The following is a 17,223-nucleotide window of genomic DNA, read 5'->3' as shown; positions in this document are numbered from 1 at the left end:
AAGAGTTGGTCCCTCGCGGGGAGTTATGAATGAGTCGTGGAGTCCTGACCCACGAGTCACGCGTAGTGGGGGGACGCGGCAGTGGTGAGCGTGAAATAAAGAGGTGGGAATCCGTCGGGTGCCAGAGGCGGAGGAGCAGAAGGAAAAGACGTTCGGTGGAAGAAGGAAGTATAGAGGAGAAGCAAAGGAGTAATAAGACGAGTAAGAGAGAAAGAGAGAGACAATGGGACCGTGCGAGCGGAAGGGGGGAGAGAGTGAGAGAGACAGAGTGAGTGTGTGTGAGCGAGTGAGCGAGTGAGCGAGCGTAGTGGAGGGGGTGAAGAGGAAAGGTGAGAAAGCGAATGACGAAGGAAGGGCGAGGATGGTGGGGATACATAGGATTGACCGAAAGCGGGGTACGGGCCACGTGCTACGATGCCTTACAATCGTATATAGGCACCGGTCAACCGAGCGACCACTACCATACACTGATAGTCATATACTCGGGGCGCACCAGATAAAAAAGGGAAAGAACACCAGTCAAAGAGGACGAAGGAAAAGAGGAAGGAAAGGAACGAAGAAAGGGAGGGAAAGAGATTACAATAGATGGAGAGGGAACGGACAAGAGAAACGACCTACCGACAACCGAGGCAGAGAGAAGTCCACCTTCCACTTCCATTCCCTTACGCAGGTTCACTCCTACTATAACGACGACCGAACCGAGCCTGCCTCTGCTCGCTCGCCTGCCTATAGCTGGCTTCTCCTTCTCTGTTTCTATACCGACCTACCTACCTACCTACCTTCTCCGCGCCGTGGTTAACTCGACAGAGACGAGAGGTGATACACTCGATACACTCGGCCGAACGAGGGCGACGAAGACCTCTCAGTCACCTCTTGACATTCGGTATGGTACGACCTTACCCCACTGGCATGCGATTAAGAACGTATCAACGGAGAGGAGGGCTGTGTCTACATCGAACCTGATTCGAACCGCGATATCGACGGGGACACTTGGTGAAAGGGATAACGGCGGAAGAAGATGCAACAAGGGGATAAACAAAGAAAAGGACTATAAACGAAAGAAAAGCAGGCGTCGCGCGCGGACCACCCTTAACTGTGTACCAAGCCGATTCTTTTTCCTGTCCTTCCGTATCCCCCGCCATATTCTTAAACACCTACCTCCCTCCTACCCTCCCTCTTTCTCTCTCTCTCTGGGACAGCTCTCGCAACCCCCTTCCCCCTCGTATAAGAATCACTGCATCGGTTGTGTTGAGACCAGTGCTAAACGGGTTGTGATTCTGTGCGGACAGTTTTTCAAATTGTGATTGTTCCCGATACTCGAATGTGACCGGTGAAATTGTTCTACGATCGAACAGAAGTCCATTATAACCGTTGTGCCTCTTAACGATAACGTCACACCATTCCACGGATACCGCACCGCACCGTGTGCGCGTTACATGATTTCGAATAGTGCGGATTTCAAACTTCCGATCTCGTTAACACGCTCGTCGACAGAGAGTACCGCACTGATATACTTAACAGTATATGTATACACCATATACATATATTAGGTACGACTCACTTGCTCCTTAGGCTGCCACGCGCCATCGCGAGTGCTTGCGGTGCCGACAAGAGTGATAAAGTGCTATGCGAACATGACAGCCGTAGAAGATACAACGATCCCCTATGATCGACAGATGACGATGGAGGCGATCCTCGCTCGTGACCAAAGGACCACGTCGCACAGAGTTCACGATCATCGTGCTGTCCAGAACAACGTGACAGCTATGACAGCAACTGCCATAAAAACGTCAATGAAACAGTGCAAAAGTCTGGAAGCGAATGCTCCGTACGCAGGTGCGATCCCGTCCAGAATAAAAAAGAACGATCATGCACAGAGACACTTGCAAAGTGATTCATACCTCGTACCTGCATTTTACGACGATCGAAGGATACGATCGAGACACAACGCATCCATCACCGCGACCACGTGGCTGAGTAAGTCGAACTACTGTTGCTTCTGTCGCCTCCTTTCTTTCTCCTTCCCCTTTCTCTTACTCTTTCCTTCGTGTTTCGTTTTGTTTCGCGGAATCGATAAATTTATAGAATAATGTATGTTGGTTCGGAAACTTGTTGAAATTAGTTATTAAAAGGCGGTTCATGTATAGAGAAACGGCAACACTTCAGTTACATGATTCCTTCTATTTAATTTTCGTCTATTTAACCGCGAACAGCATCTTGTTAGAAGATGTACCGACACGACCCGAAAAATATTATACAAGCTAGGATTTGGAGAGAACAGGTAGTGGACGTTAATGGTTTCTTGGGGATTCAACTACGGAATAATCAGATATTATTAAAAGACTGGTAGTTACGGTGTAGAAGCGCTGGCATATAAATCAGGGACTTGAAATAATCATTTTCGTGTTAAGCGTTAAACAGTTGTGTAGATGTTTGATTTTATTACATCCACTTACAACTTTAATACGTGATGCGTAGAAATAATAAGCATACGTTTATTTTTATCTACATAGTTTGTTCTGTAGATGTTACATTACCATGTGTCTTTTTATCTTGTCTTCATGCTCGTTGTCAGAATAAAAGTTGCATCCTCTTTCCTGTTGCAATAACTTCTCTGAATTGATTAAGGAAACGCATCAAGATATACATGTTTTGTCATTCATTTCTATTGTAATATATATGTACAAAACTACAATATCAATCAATATCTGCCAAATACAGTTACTTCGGCTATTATTCCACTCTACGTACCTTTTTTTGATGACTAAACAACGAGGAAAGGTAGATTCAACCGACTAACATAAAATATTCGATCGTTTATTGTTCACCGCGAATCTTCCGATTAAATGATCTATCATGATTTATAACTTTTTATTAATCCTAATTATAACTTACCAGTTAGGTATCGTATCAAAGATTTAAGTCATTGTGTAGCTAAATCATACTTATTAGAATTCATTATCATTTTACGTATTTCTGTCTTTGGTGTGTAGTATTCATCCATACATCTGATGCTGACTCACGTAAAATTAATGCTTTCTTACGTAACGAACGTCCTCATCTTTCCCCGACTCTGTTTTCTTATCCGTTTCTAACACTTTTACTTTCCTTCGCTCGATCTTGAATCGATCGTAAGAAATCCGAAGTTGGGCTCTACTTACATGTTTCTTTAATTTCCGTTTCTTTTTGATGGCTAGTTGACTGTTTCGTTAATGATTCTTCCCTAGCGGAGACTGCTTGTCGCCGCAAGGCACGATTCTGATATGCCGCAAAGTTCGTATGACTTCGATTTACGTTCAAGCGAGATATTTAGTACAATTTGGAACGATTACCGACATTCGTCCCTATCGTTATGCGTCACAAACGTTCATTTCGAAGTCGAACATCACAGAAGTGAAAGATAATCCACGTGTTGCGGTGAAATTTCAACGTAGCAGGTGCTTCCCAAACGTGACCCAGCAATATTTTCCCGTTCATCAATTGTTTCTCGTGTATGTATTCCTATTCACGATTTGACGTCACTTTTGAGCAAGTCGATGAACGCGAATTAGTCATTCTCTTTGTAACGGTCTTTATCGAATCTTCGTTTGAACAGTTCGAAAAAATTGTCCTGTGTAGCAGTAATATATATTTCACGTTACTTCTTTAACATCACGATAAAGCGTTTATGAAACCGAGCGGAAAATGTGATACCATTTTCATTGGGGGCGTGTACCTTTAAAACACACCCACCTGTTGAGCGTTCGCAAATCTATAGCTAGTGTCGGCTGGAGCTTCAGCATTCGTAGTGTTCGCCGGGTGTAGAACCGCGGAAAGTACTCGTAGGCGGTAATCAGGATATAGTTGGGATAGAGATGAATCATTTCGCAAAACTAAATAAGGTGGTAGTATATAGACTGAAACATTTTTCTATGAAGCTCCATTTTTGACGAAGTCAGTATTAATTCTGATGTGTCTGGTGACGTTTACATGGCAATAACGAATTTAGCAATATCAGTTCCGCTAAATTTAGCTAATATTCTCTTGGATTTGGCTATTATTAAGAACTTAACAGCGATATCTAAGGAAGTTAGCTGTGGCTAAACACTCCCGCAGTCATCAAATTTTCAAGATTCTCTTCAAAGTTCAAAGACTTTAAGAATATTCTCCACGATGAAATTCTGTTAGATTCTAGATAAGACGCAACCCTGTAACAAATTCGAACAGAATTACGATTTGGTACAGAGATTGAAGTATAATACTATGTAGGTTGTTGTATGGCAAATATCGGTTTGACTGATTGATTTTATGAGACAATCTTTAACAGAACACTTTTAGTCGAAGTAAGATCCACTTGAACCGACAGATTCTTACCAACGAGTAACAAACTTCGTGATATCATGTTTAACGATTCTTGGGTATGCAGAATGAAGTGAGTTGGAAAAACGACATTTCTTGTGCAACAGTCTAATTGTTTATCCACGGTGCAGTTATAAGGACAGACTATCACAGAGTCCAAGTCGCTTCAATTGCCCCCTGCGCAACTGACGAGTTCGCTGGTGACATTCAAAACCGCTGCGGTATTAAAGATCTACGTAAGCAGTTAGGTCGAAGGAAAAATGGACAGAAAACGGCGTATAATAAATCGACGAACGTATATACCGTGTACCGCAACCTACCGCAACGCACTCCGGTCCGGGCATGGACACGATCTGGGAGATAAGAGGGTGGCGGGACGGGCGTAATGGGGTATAATTGTCGCAAGCAATGCGAGGACAGTGCGTCATTACCGCATTTTTCAGCATCTTCTTGCCAGCCAACGGCAGAGATGCGTCTTGCACCGGTGTTCACAGGCTTTGCACGCCTTACTTTTTTCCACGCGGCCGCGGGTTCTCTGGAATTTCGTTGGAACGCCGTCGCCGAGCGTCGTCGTTGAGGTAGGCCCTAGCTGTACCGTCGACACCGTCCAGGCCACACGGGGCGAAAGTAGAAAAGACGCGGGTACCGACCGTTAGATGACCGCCTACGAAATATCCGTGATTAATCGTATATGACGAAAGACTTGTATGCCTGTTTCGATGAGAATCGGTGAGATCGTACGCTACGCGGACGTTCCGGCAGGTTAATTCGATACCTGGCTAACACTTAAAATACAACCATTTGTTTAAAATTCAATGAAGGTATTCAAGAAGTTTGGCAAATAGGTGGAGCTTGACAGCGTCTGCCACGTGTGTTCTGTTGTACGAATAAATGTATCGACGACGTCACCCTAGTTTTCGCGACGAGAAATGCTTGTCAGCGAATTCGCGTCAGAAGCGAGATAAGGGGGATGGTGTCCGCATATAGCAAATCGGGCTGATGCATTCCGCCTGGCAAGGTTGCAAGTTACAAGCCACAGGTGGCTCTTTGGATTTCTTACGCCTTAAGAATGCGAACTTGCTCGAAAGCGTACCTATCATCGTAATTCCGTTCCCGGACAAATTTGGCCGGCCGGCGACAGGCATATCGCGCGGCAATTAAATTCCATTAGCGCAAAAACGTGGCGCGATTAAAGAAACCGGCGAAAGTACACACGATGCGTACACACGAGCAGGACAAGTAAGGAAATATAATCGTGGACACCGTGATCATTTACCTGGATCCCGCGGCAACTTCTGGTACGATAAAAATACCTGCCACATTATTGAATAGGCATGTTCTCGAAAGTATACGGTCATTTGCGCGGGTTGTCGGAAAAGTCAGACGCTAACGATATCGTTCCGACGCGGTTTGCTAGATCTTAATTGCGCGTTCGCCGTTTCAATTGTCGTTCCATTGGAACAAGGCACCGTTCTCTTCCTATTCCACGGCAGAAGGGAACCGAGATACGTGCAACGTTCGTCTAATTTCTACATGTGAAAAAATCAACATGTATAATGAAAAGCAAGGAAAATTGACCAAGAATACGTCACGTGGCGATGCACGCGACAGTAAGAAAATTCACGTGACTTCCATCGAAACTGTCTGCAGACCGCGAAACGTGGTTGTGATCTATCTACCTATGACCGGAATTCCAATACAATCTGTTCGGTTAAAGTCGTGGCGCGTGCCTTCCTGCCTATCATCGAACATTTCTGTCTATCGAATTACAAAGAATCAACAGCGAGGTTCGCAGCGATTACCGCGGGTACGTACCAATAAGAAAAATACCACCGTTAGTCGGTGTATACAGGTCGACATTGTTTTCACGGTGATTTTGGGGTGTAAACTTCCTCCACCCGAGGGGGCAAATTATTCTCTCACCAGGACGCGAAACGCACTTAAGAGCCGCTCATTAATATGCGTTAAGTGTCCGAGATGTCTCCACTGTTCTCTCCCTCTTACGTTTCTTCACGCTCTGTATCTTTCTCTCTTTCTGTGTCCGTTTATTTTTCTCCTCCGCGACCAGGGAACGCGTTCGTCGCGCACGTTTTACCACGTGTAACCGCACATTAAAATTAAGTTTGTCGTCGCTCGACTGATCGTACACTGTTCCACACTATTCGTTTAGCTTCGTCTATTACGATGGTCACATCGAGCAAAAGTGTTTTCGATTCAGTCGCGTGTCACTATTTCGCGTAGGTATTGTTTCAACGATTATGTCGACAGTGAAGGAATCGAGAACAGCCTAGAGTGGTTAGGAAATTGAAAACTATTATAAACACGATCGAGCGCAGTAATGTAATCGTGTGTGGATTTTAAGAACGATTGCGTCGGTTAATACTCTGCTTTCGAAAGTTCATTATTACGGTCTCTTGTATCGGTTGCGTGCACATAGAAACATTGACGTCAAATAACACACGTTTCGACAACTCGACGAGATCTTAATGCAAGAGTGTTTGATCGACCCTCCCGTTACAAATCGGACCGTAAAGTGTTCGCTGGAAGGGACCACCGATACTCGACAATATTACAGGAGAAAGACGGTGGTGTTTAAACGGAGAAAGAGAAAACTTGCACGCGGCGGCGGTCGGCGGCGGTCGGCGGCGGTGGTTATACATCCATCGAATGCGTACGCGACTGCTCTGATGGTTTGTCGTCGTAGCGGTGCACGTGATTCCAGGCCCCTCATCAAGGGTCGTAACTCGTGAAATAATGCGACGACGAATTCACGTGGATGTAATTCGACGAGCGGTGATCCCGAAACTGCCGGATGATCATAAGACGGTCTCGATCGAAATCTACCATTTAGGCGCTTACTATCGACGAGCAGACGTACCCGTGGGTGGGGGGCCGAGGACGGGGAAGGTAGAAGCAACAAGCCGGAAGCTCACGGGATGATATCTTTCGAGGGTATCTTCTCTCGAGTTTCTCATGTCAAATCGTTGATTGCTACCAACCAGTGAGCTGGCTTTTATCTTCTTAATACACGGACGATTCTGTTAATAACGTACCTACTGTGGCAGTTAGTTATGAATTTGAAACAAGATCAACGGGGATTCGATATGTATGCGCATGGAATGTCGACGAAACCGCCATTTCGACGATTCAGTTTCACGTGTTTCATGAATTTTTATGTATCCCTACGTTATGTTATATGTAGAACGTGAGCCTAAATCGGCCTTATTACTTCTATTTTAATTATTCTCGTTGAAGCTGAAATATGTCCATTTCTATTGAGACACATATTCATGTGAATTTGGTCTAAGGGTAAAATCGAATTAAGGAAACATACTTACAGTTTACTGAAATTGATCCGAACAGTGTACAATGGTTAATCAAGTTATATTTCTGCTGTCAAAATATGTGATTATTCACACGTTTCAATTTGATTTTCAGGGTTAGGCAGTCTTCTAGTGACACTGCTCGTGGTCTCGGTGCAGGGCGCTCCGACGATGACCCTTGAGAATAGACGACTGAGTTCGCCCCCGAAGTGGGTGAATCCCTGTGGCCTTGCCGCCGAAGACTTTACCGGTGATTTGGACGTGGTGCAGTTAACCGACTCGCAGCTTCTGCACCAAGTTGTTGTTCAGGCGAAAACGGCGCTGATGCACGCGGAGCTTTTTCGTGATGATTACGTGAGTACACGTTTCTTCTTGATCTTTTTCGCGGTTTCTGTTCCGTGCTCGTCATCCTTGCTCCAGACTCGCACATATTCAGGTGTGTGCTCGAGAAGATCTCGCGATAATTTCACACGTTTTACACACCCGCGATATCGACGATCAAAGACGAACATTAAGTTCATCAATGGTTCAATAATTACTGACGTGACTTCTGCTGGGGATCGGACGGGGAAAGGGGACATCGAGCGGAAGGCAGTTATGGCAGTACTTCCGGTCGTACGGACGTTGATCGTTGAATCCCAGAGGCCTTCGAAAGAGATCTCAGACTTACGAAACGTCTGTTCTACCTGATTAAAGATATGCGTTTGAATTTGGAATTATTTAAGAATGCTAAGTAATTTAAATTAAAACTGGCAAGATGAACCGATCGCAGTGTGACACCGCAAGAAAACGGAAGAATACAACTCGTACTATAAATATACAAATGGAATATCAAAAATCATTTGGATACAACAAAATTAACTCTAGCTTCGAAACAGGAGTTTTAATTGATGTTTTATTGCTTATTTTTCATTTAACAAATGTAATAGTATCATTGTATTTTGGTACACAGTTGAATTTCTAGTAATGTTTTTTTTTTCGGGAAACGTTTGGCACTATATAGTGTCCTTTTTACTTTGTTCAATTTCATTTGCTTATATTCGTAAGTTTCCTTCAGTATACGGTTATCCGTGACAATATAATTTATTCCTGTCATGCAACCAAACGGCAACCACAGACGATTCGCCCGTGTGTTTAAGTATTTGAATGTTCCTTTTGGTGCAGTAGGTATGGTTTCGAAAGTGGTGACAGCGGAATTACCCCGTTTCTCTTATTATGAGCATTACGCGTAATATTTATTGCACATAATTGTACAGATCGAAATTGTAAATGGTTGTCATTACCAGAAATACGATTTCTCAATGTCCAACAGGTCGAAAATTATTCGATTCCTATTCCATTATTGCTGTGTCGCTACCACCTGTGACATTTGTGCGGCGGCAAATACCTACTTCTGCTACTCCTTCTGTGAGTATTATGAAATGTGTAAGCGATCTTCCCCCCTCCAGACCCCACCAAAAAGAAAAATAGATTCGTTCGACCGCGCACGAAGATCCTTCGTTTCGAAAGAATCTTTTTAGCCGATCGTGCCTTATTATCTCTAACCAAGGACAATAAATCATGGTCCCGGTTCGGCCTGGTGCTTCAAGGTTCCTCTTCTGAAACGATCCGAAAAATGAGACGTGGAAACCGCAGGATCGAAGGTACGGTTACACACGCGAAACTTTACTCTCGTTTTTTTAAAGGAAAGATTAAGCTCGTCTCCCTAGTTATGCATCGTGCACACGTGTCGACATGATTTCGGGCCTATAACTGAACGTCCTTACGTGCCCGCCAAATTCCTGGACTCACCTGACTCATCCTTGGCGGTCGCTTTACGCGTTTCCTGTATCTCTATTACTCCGGGACTTGTCCCGAATCGTTGTACGCATCGTGCAGTTTGAATTACACTGTCCCTTCAGGCGGACTGATCGATCGAAACATGACTAAGTATCTTGTATTTTTATCTGTGAATCTCAGGAAAATTTTTATTAAAGAATAGTCGGTATAGAAGTGCTGCAGACGTTGCACTTATATAATATATTTACAGGCTACTGGAATCATGCCTAGATTTTGAAGTATGATCTGAATTATGACTCGTGTCGATGAGGAACTTGTAGGCGTCATTTCGAGTGTACCTATATCGCCAATATTACGGTGTCTGTACAAAGCGACTGTACGAGCGGCCGAATTAGTATTCGCCACGCGCGACCTCGAAGGGTATTTGTGTCTCTGTACGTATACATATATGTATGTATATACAGGGCTCGTTCCGCCCTGTGGCTCCACCGAAGTCACCGTGGAAACGGTCGCTGTTACATCATCGCTCGACGATACCCGATACCGATGTTTTCTAAGTCAGCGCATAATCTGATATCGTTTGGTCCACCCCCTCTTCCGCTTTCTCTCTCTTTCTTTCCTTTCTTGGGAAAAGGAATAATGTAGCACGAAACGGTCTAGTTCTACCGCATAGATTCGCTACAGTTCGCACATCGTTCGTCTCTATCAAATTCGAAGACATCGACACGGGGTGCTGAGGACATTCAAACTGTGATTCTGTGACACCAACGTCAGGCGACGCACTGTCTAGTGGTCCACTGACGTCATCTGTGTTGGGTCTCGTTATCGTTTTAGCGGCGCGGACACTGTCGAGAAAGAGCAGATTAGGAAAGAGTACCGAGAAGCAACGAAGTTTCGTGAGACCATCGCTCTCGGCGCGCAGGTGGCGTGCTTGGCGATAAAATTTCGGGCCCGCGAATTCTTCGTTCGTAATATAACGAAGTTTGCATTCGTTAATCTGTTTCAGGTTTCTAAAAGCAGTAGGTATAATACCTATGTCTTATATGTTTCGTTCAACTTAACATTAAGAAGATATTGCGGAAAGAGTTGGAGTATTTATACAACGAATAGCCATTATTATTTGATCGTACAGAGTAACCGTTAAATTTCTCTAATTAAAACAGAATTTTTTTTTTACTCTATTTTCAATTTCGTGGTAGTGTTAAAATAATCCACATCTTTATGGTCATTATGACAGATTCAATTTTGCTAGGTTTATATGGAGAAAGTATACGGTGTTCGGGCAATTCTTGGTGCTTTGTCTGTGTGTACACAAGTTATAAGCTGCAAGAATCAATGGAGCGGGCGTGTGCATGTGATTACATCCGATATACTGTTCCTCGTGGATAGGAAGTTCGATGTCTATGAGACGCATATACGCGCATCAGTACGTGAAGGAATCGGATAAAATATCGGAAGCGGAGGATTCCAATAAATCAGAATCGGAAGCTGCCCCTCCCCCGCCAAGGATGGGGCATCTATACCCCGGTACTCCGCCTGCATACTAAAACCCAGACCGGATACACAACCCGACAGTGCATTTACTCGCCTCGATACATACAGTACGAACTACGACACGTATTTTCTGCTACTCCACTGGCTGGATGTCGGTCTGTAAGGTTTCATTCAAGGCTGACATATTTTTCGAATACGCTTAGTCTCGACTGATTATTTCTCGCGTCAACTACCAGCGAAAAATACAAGATTCAATTGTTCTTACTTTATGGAATTTATTCCATAAATATCGAAACTATTTTCAGTATCACGGTGAACATTTCTTGGCCTATATTTATGGGTTACTTTTTAGGTCTTTATTCTAATCGTCGAGTTGAAAGGTTAAAAACATTCTCCATTTCTAAAGTAGATACTTAGATGAATATAGATATATTCTTATGGCGTGTCAATGGTTTGCGTTATCTTCTCTTATATAAATTGCGGTATTGTACAGTTACTATTTTCATTAGTTTCTTGTAATCCACATAAAACAATGCTTCCCGTGTTCACTGACAGTTTTACAATACAACATTGTTCCCGTGACGTTTTAATAGAAATGGTACATTTTCACCTGATGTATCACCTGATGACGTATCTTGTCATAGAGTAAACGTAATCTAGCTCTAACTTTTAAACTGAATTTTTAAATGATGATCAGCGAAAGTTTTGACATTTAAAAGTCACGTGACAAAATAAGAGTTCGTTTGATACAAGTGACGTTTTAATACAAATGGTACCATTTCCCCTGATTTATCATCTTCCATTGGCCTTTAATTTTCGTATCTTTTCATGCAACACACATACTCGAGCTAAAGTTTTTCAAACGGCAAAGCAGCAGGTGCTTCTGACTCTTCCAAGTCGCACATGACAAAATAAGAATTCGATAAGAAATCGACCGAAATTGAAACGTTTTCATTTCTCGTCGACTCTGTTTCTTTTGTATCTCGTTGAAACGCGGCAGCGTTGACTCGCGAGAGCAGCGAGCCATTCAATCGGTTCGAGTCCGTCGCACCGAAATTTTATAACTTCTAATAAGCGGTGGAGCGGTGAAGCCGCGCTAGAAGAAAGACCAAGAGACTAATTGATTTTGACGGGTCCTCGAGAGTACCGCAGAGACCATACCTACTCTTGCCAGCCTACTTCCTGTCAGTTTTCAGCCCGGTTTTACGATTATTCGTGCTTCGGTGTGGCCGAGGAGACTTTTACGAGGCACAAAAGACCCGCGTCTCAGATTTGTTCGCCGCCAGTGGTTGTTAGCGACAATTCCTTTCATTCCTCGCTTTTTCTTCCGCCGTTCCTATCCGTTCTCTCGCTCGAATCACTTCGTGATTGTCTTGAACCAGCTGGCAATACGAGAAACTCCAGATATTCCGCGACTCGCCTGTTTCGAAATTAATCGAACACGAACTTTTAAAAGACACGCGTAGGTTCCTAGCTCGATGATTCGAAGGTACGAACACCCGCGAGCAAACTCTGCTTCCACTAGGGGAAAAAATAACGTGGGGATAGGGTCTTCTACCACTTGGTAAACTTACTCCAGATAGTGACATAAATGTTAAATCGAATGTTAATTTGGCATACATTTCAGTACTTCCAGATATCAAGTGGTAGGAGGCCTTTCTCTTACGCCACTTTTTCCCCTAGTGGAAGCCGAGTTTGCTCGCGGGTGTACTTTGTATCCGTGTTCAGGGAGTCGTGGGTAAGGAATGGACATCGGTATCGAAACAGGCTATAAAATGTGCCGACGGAGTTTGAGTAGTTCCATCGGACACTTTAATTCGGAGGGTAATAGAATGGTACCCGAAAATCGGTTAGCCGTGAAGGCGTAGGGATCCGTTTTAACGTATTTATTAAGGAACCGTTCGCGTAATATGACCATAAAATTATTTAATTGCCCATTCGATTCCGACCCATGAACTACTTCCCATTCGTAGATCCGTTTATAGACAATTTTATCCATTTTAGTGATAATAACAGTCTACGACGCAATCTGGACTGCTCGGTTTTAATCACCGTGTTTAATGTTCCCAATACATGTGTACACTCTTTCGAAAAGTATCTACACATTTCTCAAAAATGTCTTAGTCATTTAGGCGTGAACAAGGAACTATTGTTGATACAAAACAATAGATTGTTTCAGATACACGTAACCGTCTTACGTTTTTGAATAAACCTGTTTTGTATTTTGAATTTCTAAACTCTTATTAATGCCCTTATTCGGCACAAGTTTCGGTTTTTTGATAGCATATAAATTTTTGAGATGTTTTTTATTAACAGGTGTAATTTACGGCGTGTTCGAACTATTGGACAGTATCTGAAAATGAATCATTTATCTATTCCTGCTACTCCCATCGGCAACGTAGTTCTAAGGAATGTTGTTTGCATGCCGAAGGTGTTATCGCAGTCTGCAGGTCGTGAGAGTAATATCGCACGATGATTATTTCCCTTCTTGGGCCAGATAAGAGTTTGGATATTCGCGTTATCTCTGGTGTGCGCCGGCTGGGCCGAGACCCGAGGTCAAAGACACTTCAATGATATACGAGCTCACATATGCGCGATACAGATCGATTGATATGAATTTAGAACAATGCCAACGAAAATGAATTGCTCAGAGGAATCGATATCTCAGTATAACATGAAATATACTATCAAATATGCAAACAATTTTTTAAGGTAAATTTCAAAAGATTACTGCCAATCCCATTAACAATATCCGTTTCGATCTTCGAAGTAGGTATCATCTGAGTCATCGACCAATTCTCATACAACGGATATGGTATTGATGAAAGTATTGAGTCAATTGTTTTCATCACAGTTCAACTATGGTGAAACTTAACTTCATTCAGACAAACGGTGCGAAATGTATCATCCTTGACAAACGGGATACCTCACACAAAGGGCGACACAGTTAATTTCAGTGGGTGTCGAAATGACCTTGCGATCGCTTTAGATCTTTTCGTATCATGCGGCACGGTACTTAGAATTTCGCGAAACGTGTACCGATGAACCATTTCCAAGTTGTGAAGCGGAGGCGAGGGCTTCTCCCTTCCGTTTGATCGGAGTCACCGCGTTACAGATGATTCATAGCGAGCCTGACGTTGCCCTGCTAGCACGATTAGCGTGTCTGGCCTGGCGCCCGAACTTTCAAGTAGTTTTCGGGTAACGGACCAGCTTTCATAAGCTAACCCACCTTGGTATTCCCAAAAAGTCAGCAACATAGCTCGAGGCAGGCGCGTGCTGTGTTCGCGTTGGATTCGCGGTTACTCGACTCTCGAGCTTAATCATCCGTCCACGTTCCCATCGTACCAGGAACAAGGGATATCGGGAGCCTGATCTCGTGTGAGGTGCTGCTGTCTGGTTTAATCAGTGACTAAACCTGTTATTGAACCATATTGCTCCCCTAATAAAGGAGCTGTGCCAATTTTTGCATTTATATCACCGGCCGTGAATTTCATCCGAGCCGCTTCGCCGAGATACAAAAATAAAGACATTTACTCGTTTATAGCCGATCATTGGTACTCTTGATGTGCGCAGATAGGGTATTCGCATGTAACGCAAGAGTTAACTTCTGTGAGAAGTATTCCTTCTCCATAAACTCGCTTTTTTAGGCTCCTTCACCGGTCAGGCATCCCTCTGAGGAAATTGTTGGTATTGTGGAGCAAGAACGCGTTCTCGTTGAGAAACCACTTGTTAAGTTAAATACAATTAAACGGTTAAGACAGTAAGCTGCGTTGATTTGTATTACGATAACAACGATAACTCAAGCTAAATAAAATGTAGTTTCATACGATGTGTGCGATGTGAAAAATTATTCTAATCACTTTACTGCGTGAATAACTGCTGAAATAATAAATTGGAGGAAGGATGACGATGATATATATTTTGTTTTATGGTAGCGCCGCCAAATGTTACGCCAATTATAATATACGTGACTTTGTTTCCTTATTTTCCAGGTGAAGCGAACCTTCAACATTGACTTCGCTGATTTGCACTCCACGTTTAAGGATAATCATTACGACTGGCTTCCGGGGCCAAAAGAAATTCCTAAACAACTCGGAGAACCGCTCGACCAAGAGTATCTTGCCAAATTAGAAGTGAGTCCAAATACGTTTAATTTCAATCGTGTTTGTTTTTCCTACGTGTTCTAAACTACCGATATTAAAGGAAATAAATTTTACTAAAGTCCGCCAGATTATAAGAAGCTATTTAGTATTTTATAAATATGTGCGTTTAAAAATGAACTATTTGTTTATAGTTTTGCCTAAAATTTTACTTTTTACTCACCTTGTTATGAACTTTGTATAGATCTCTTAAATGTATTGAGGCTTTCTGTACCTTCTGATCAACATTAGCAAAATGTAATTAAAGTAAAATATCGTTGTAATACTTATTACAATAACGTAAAAAAATCATGTTGTTATCAATCTTCGTTGAAGCAATATTCTCAGAATATGACGATATTTCAATTTGAAATATGCTTTTTCGATATTATGATTGTTTCACTAAAAGCGATTAACTCCTTCTACAGCTCGACACGGCCCTTATCGATGCATACGAATACATGCAAAAGTATGCAGTGGGTTTGGAGCAAATAGTTTGGGATCAAGAGGATCTTCAACTCGAGTTTCGCAAGCAATTTAAGGACACGGAGTACAAACTGCGAACGGTAAGCGCATATTTCCGGTTGTCGATCTAATTCCGTAGATTTCTTGAAAACGACAGAACAGCTTTCACAATGGTACCATGTACAATTAGCCTGAATCACATTGCCTTCTATAGTCGTAAACGCAGTAAAAACGTTACCTATTTTACGAGTTTTGCGTAAAGTTTACGCGACTAAATGTTCCAACCATAACGCAAAAAAAATTTATGGTTTTATCGAGCCGATTGCTAGTAGAGTTCCCTGGTTCACAGTAGGTACTGCTGATTCTGTAGGTACTGGTATAACATTGCAGAAAAATCACAATACGCTTTTCACATTTGTAAAATTATTTCTCAGTCTATTTTTACTTTTGAGACGGAAGAGCTAAACCTGTCCCTTACAACAATTTAAAAATTATTTCAGAGCTATAAATATATTTTTATAAATACAGAAAATTTAAAGTAACATTATAACAAGTTCTTTATTAAATGAAGAAAAAGTCTTAGAAAAATTGCTCTCATTGATTGTATTTTCATTTTTCATTGTACTTCAGAGTCGCATGTAAGTAGGTGCCCAAATAGCGGCATTTGGCTCGCGAGCCGCAGTTTCCGACCCCTGTTCTACACCAAGAGCAGGAAGAGCATTATATAAATGAAAAGCTATGAGTTACAAATAGAAAATGAAAAACAGTTTTTCATTCTTTTCTCCATGATGCTGATCATTAATATCTTCCCATGATCTTGCTCCTTTAGTCAATACATTTCACTAGTAATCGTATAAGGGAAGTTCTAACGCGTAAAATTTTCTTTCCCAGGTTCTCTGCGAGTTACAAGTAGCACTAGTGGAGCGTCAACTATCGTCGCGGCCGGACGTCACCCGCGACATCATGAAGTCCGAATTCCGGACAATGTCTTCATCCGAGACGTATCGAAATCTACGCGATTGGCTGATCTTTCGGGATTACATGAACGGCCTCGAATACGTGGTGCAGGTGTTTGAACACTTACGCCGCGGTCTTCAGTCCTGAGGATGGCAGGGCGAAAGCCGAAGAAGGGCTACCAGGCGACGACTCACCCATCTAAGGAAACCGGAACAACCTAGTCTGGATGGTCAGTTTTCCTGAGGCTACTGAAGAAGCGGTTATTAAGGAAAAGTGCCTAGGCGTGCTCTGTCAAGCAGGCCAAGGGTTACCGTCCGTCCCGGTGTCCAGTTAAGACGCATCTCCGTGGCGATGACTGACCTATCTATCGGGCACGGTCCAGCGACTGAAAATACTTCACCGTGATACACCCGATAGATACTCCTTATCGTCAAAGCCGCGAATCAGTCGCGTTCATCTGTATCAAGTTAAGTACCTTTGAGACAGGTTTCCGACGGAAGTCATTGTCGAGTCTCGTTGATAACGCGATGAAAACGCGATCGTCGATACTTGCCAATGAGGATTCCATGGAACAAACCGGGAAATGGAGAAACATGGGTAGCAGAGTCGTATGATAAACAGTCCGTTGGCTTTCGCCGCCGAGTTCACGATCGTGCAAGACATATTATTCTTGTATACGTTTACGTTAAACCACAGTACATTTCGTGTACTGCGTATGGACACCTGTG

The 17,223-nt window shown here is 42.9% G+C and overlaps 1 protein-coding gene across 1 annotated transcript; it reads left to right on the top strand.

Moving 5' to 3' along the window:
- Positions 1–1,634: 1,634 nt before the first annotated feature.
- On the top strand, positions 1,635–16,703 carry LOC107193053. Its single transcript, XM_015582434.1, has 5 exons — positions 1,635–1,977; positions 7,777–8,015; positions 14,927–15,067; positions 15,502–15,639; positions 16,430–16,703. Exons 1-5 carry the CDS (start codon positions 1,635–1,637, stop codon positions 16,640–16,642), a joined length of 1,074 nt encoding a protein of 357 aa, XP_015437920.1. The 3' UTR covers positions 16,643–16,703.
- Positions 16,704–17,223: the final 520 nt, after the last annotated feature.

This window comes from Dufourea novaeangliae, unplaced genomic scaffold, assembly GCF_001272555.1.
Source record: "Dufourea novaeangliae isolate 0120121106 unplaced genomic scaffold, ASM127255v1 scaffold536, whole genome shotgun sequence".
Classification (NCBI taxonomy): Eukaryota; Metazoa; Arthropoda; class Insecta; order Hymenoptera; family Halictidae; genus Dufourea; species Dufourea novaeangliae.
This window is presented reverse-complemented; position numbering and strand designations above follow the sequence as displayed.

What these genes read in the sequence shown, in the direction of transcription:
- LOC107193053 (XM_015582434.1), top strand. Translation starts at nt 1,635, where the DNA reads ATGACAGCCGTAGAAGATACAACGATCCCCTATGATCGACAGATGACG. An exon ending in CACCGCGACCACGTGGCTGA is followed by an intron (nt 1,978 to 7,776) that starts GTAAGTCGAACT and finishes TTTGATTTTCAG; the next exon opens with GGTTAGGCAGTCTTCTAGTG. An exon ending in AGTATCTTGCCAAATTAGAA is followed by an intron (nt 15,068 to 15,501) that starts GTGAGTCCAAAT and finishes CTCCTTCTACAG; the next exon opens with CTCGACACGGCCCTTATCGA.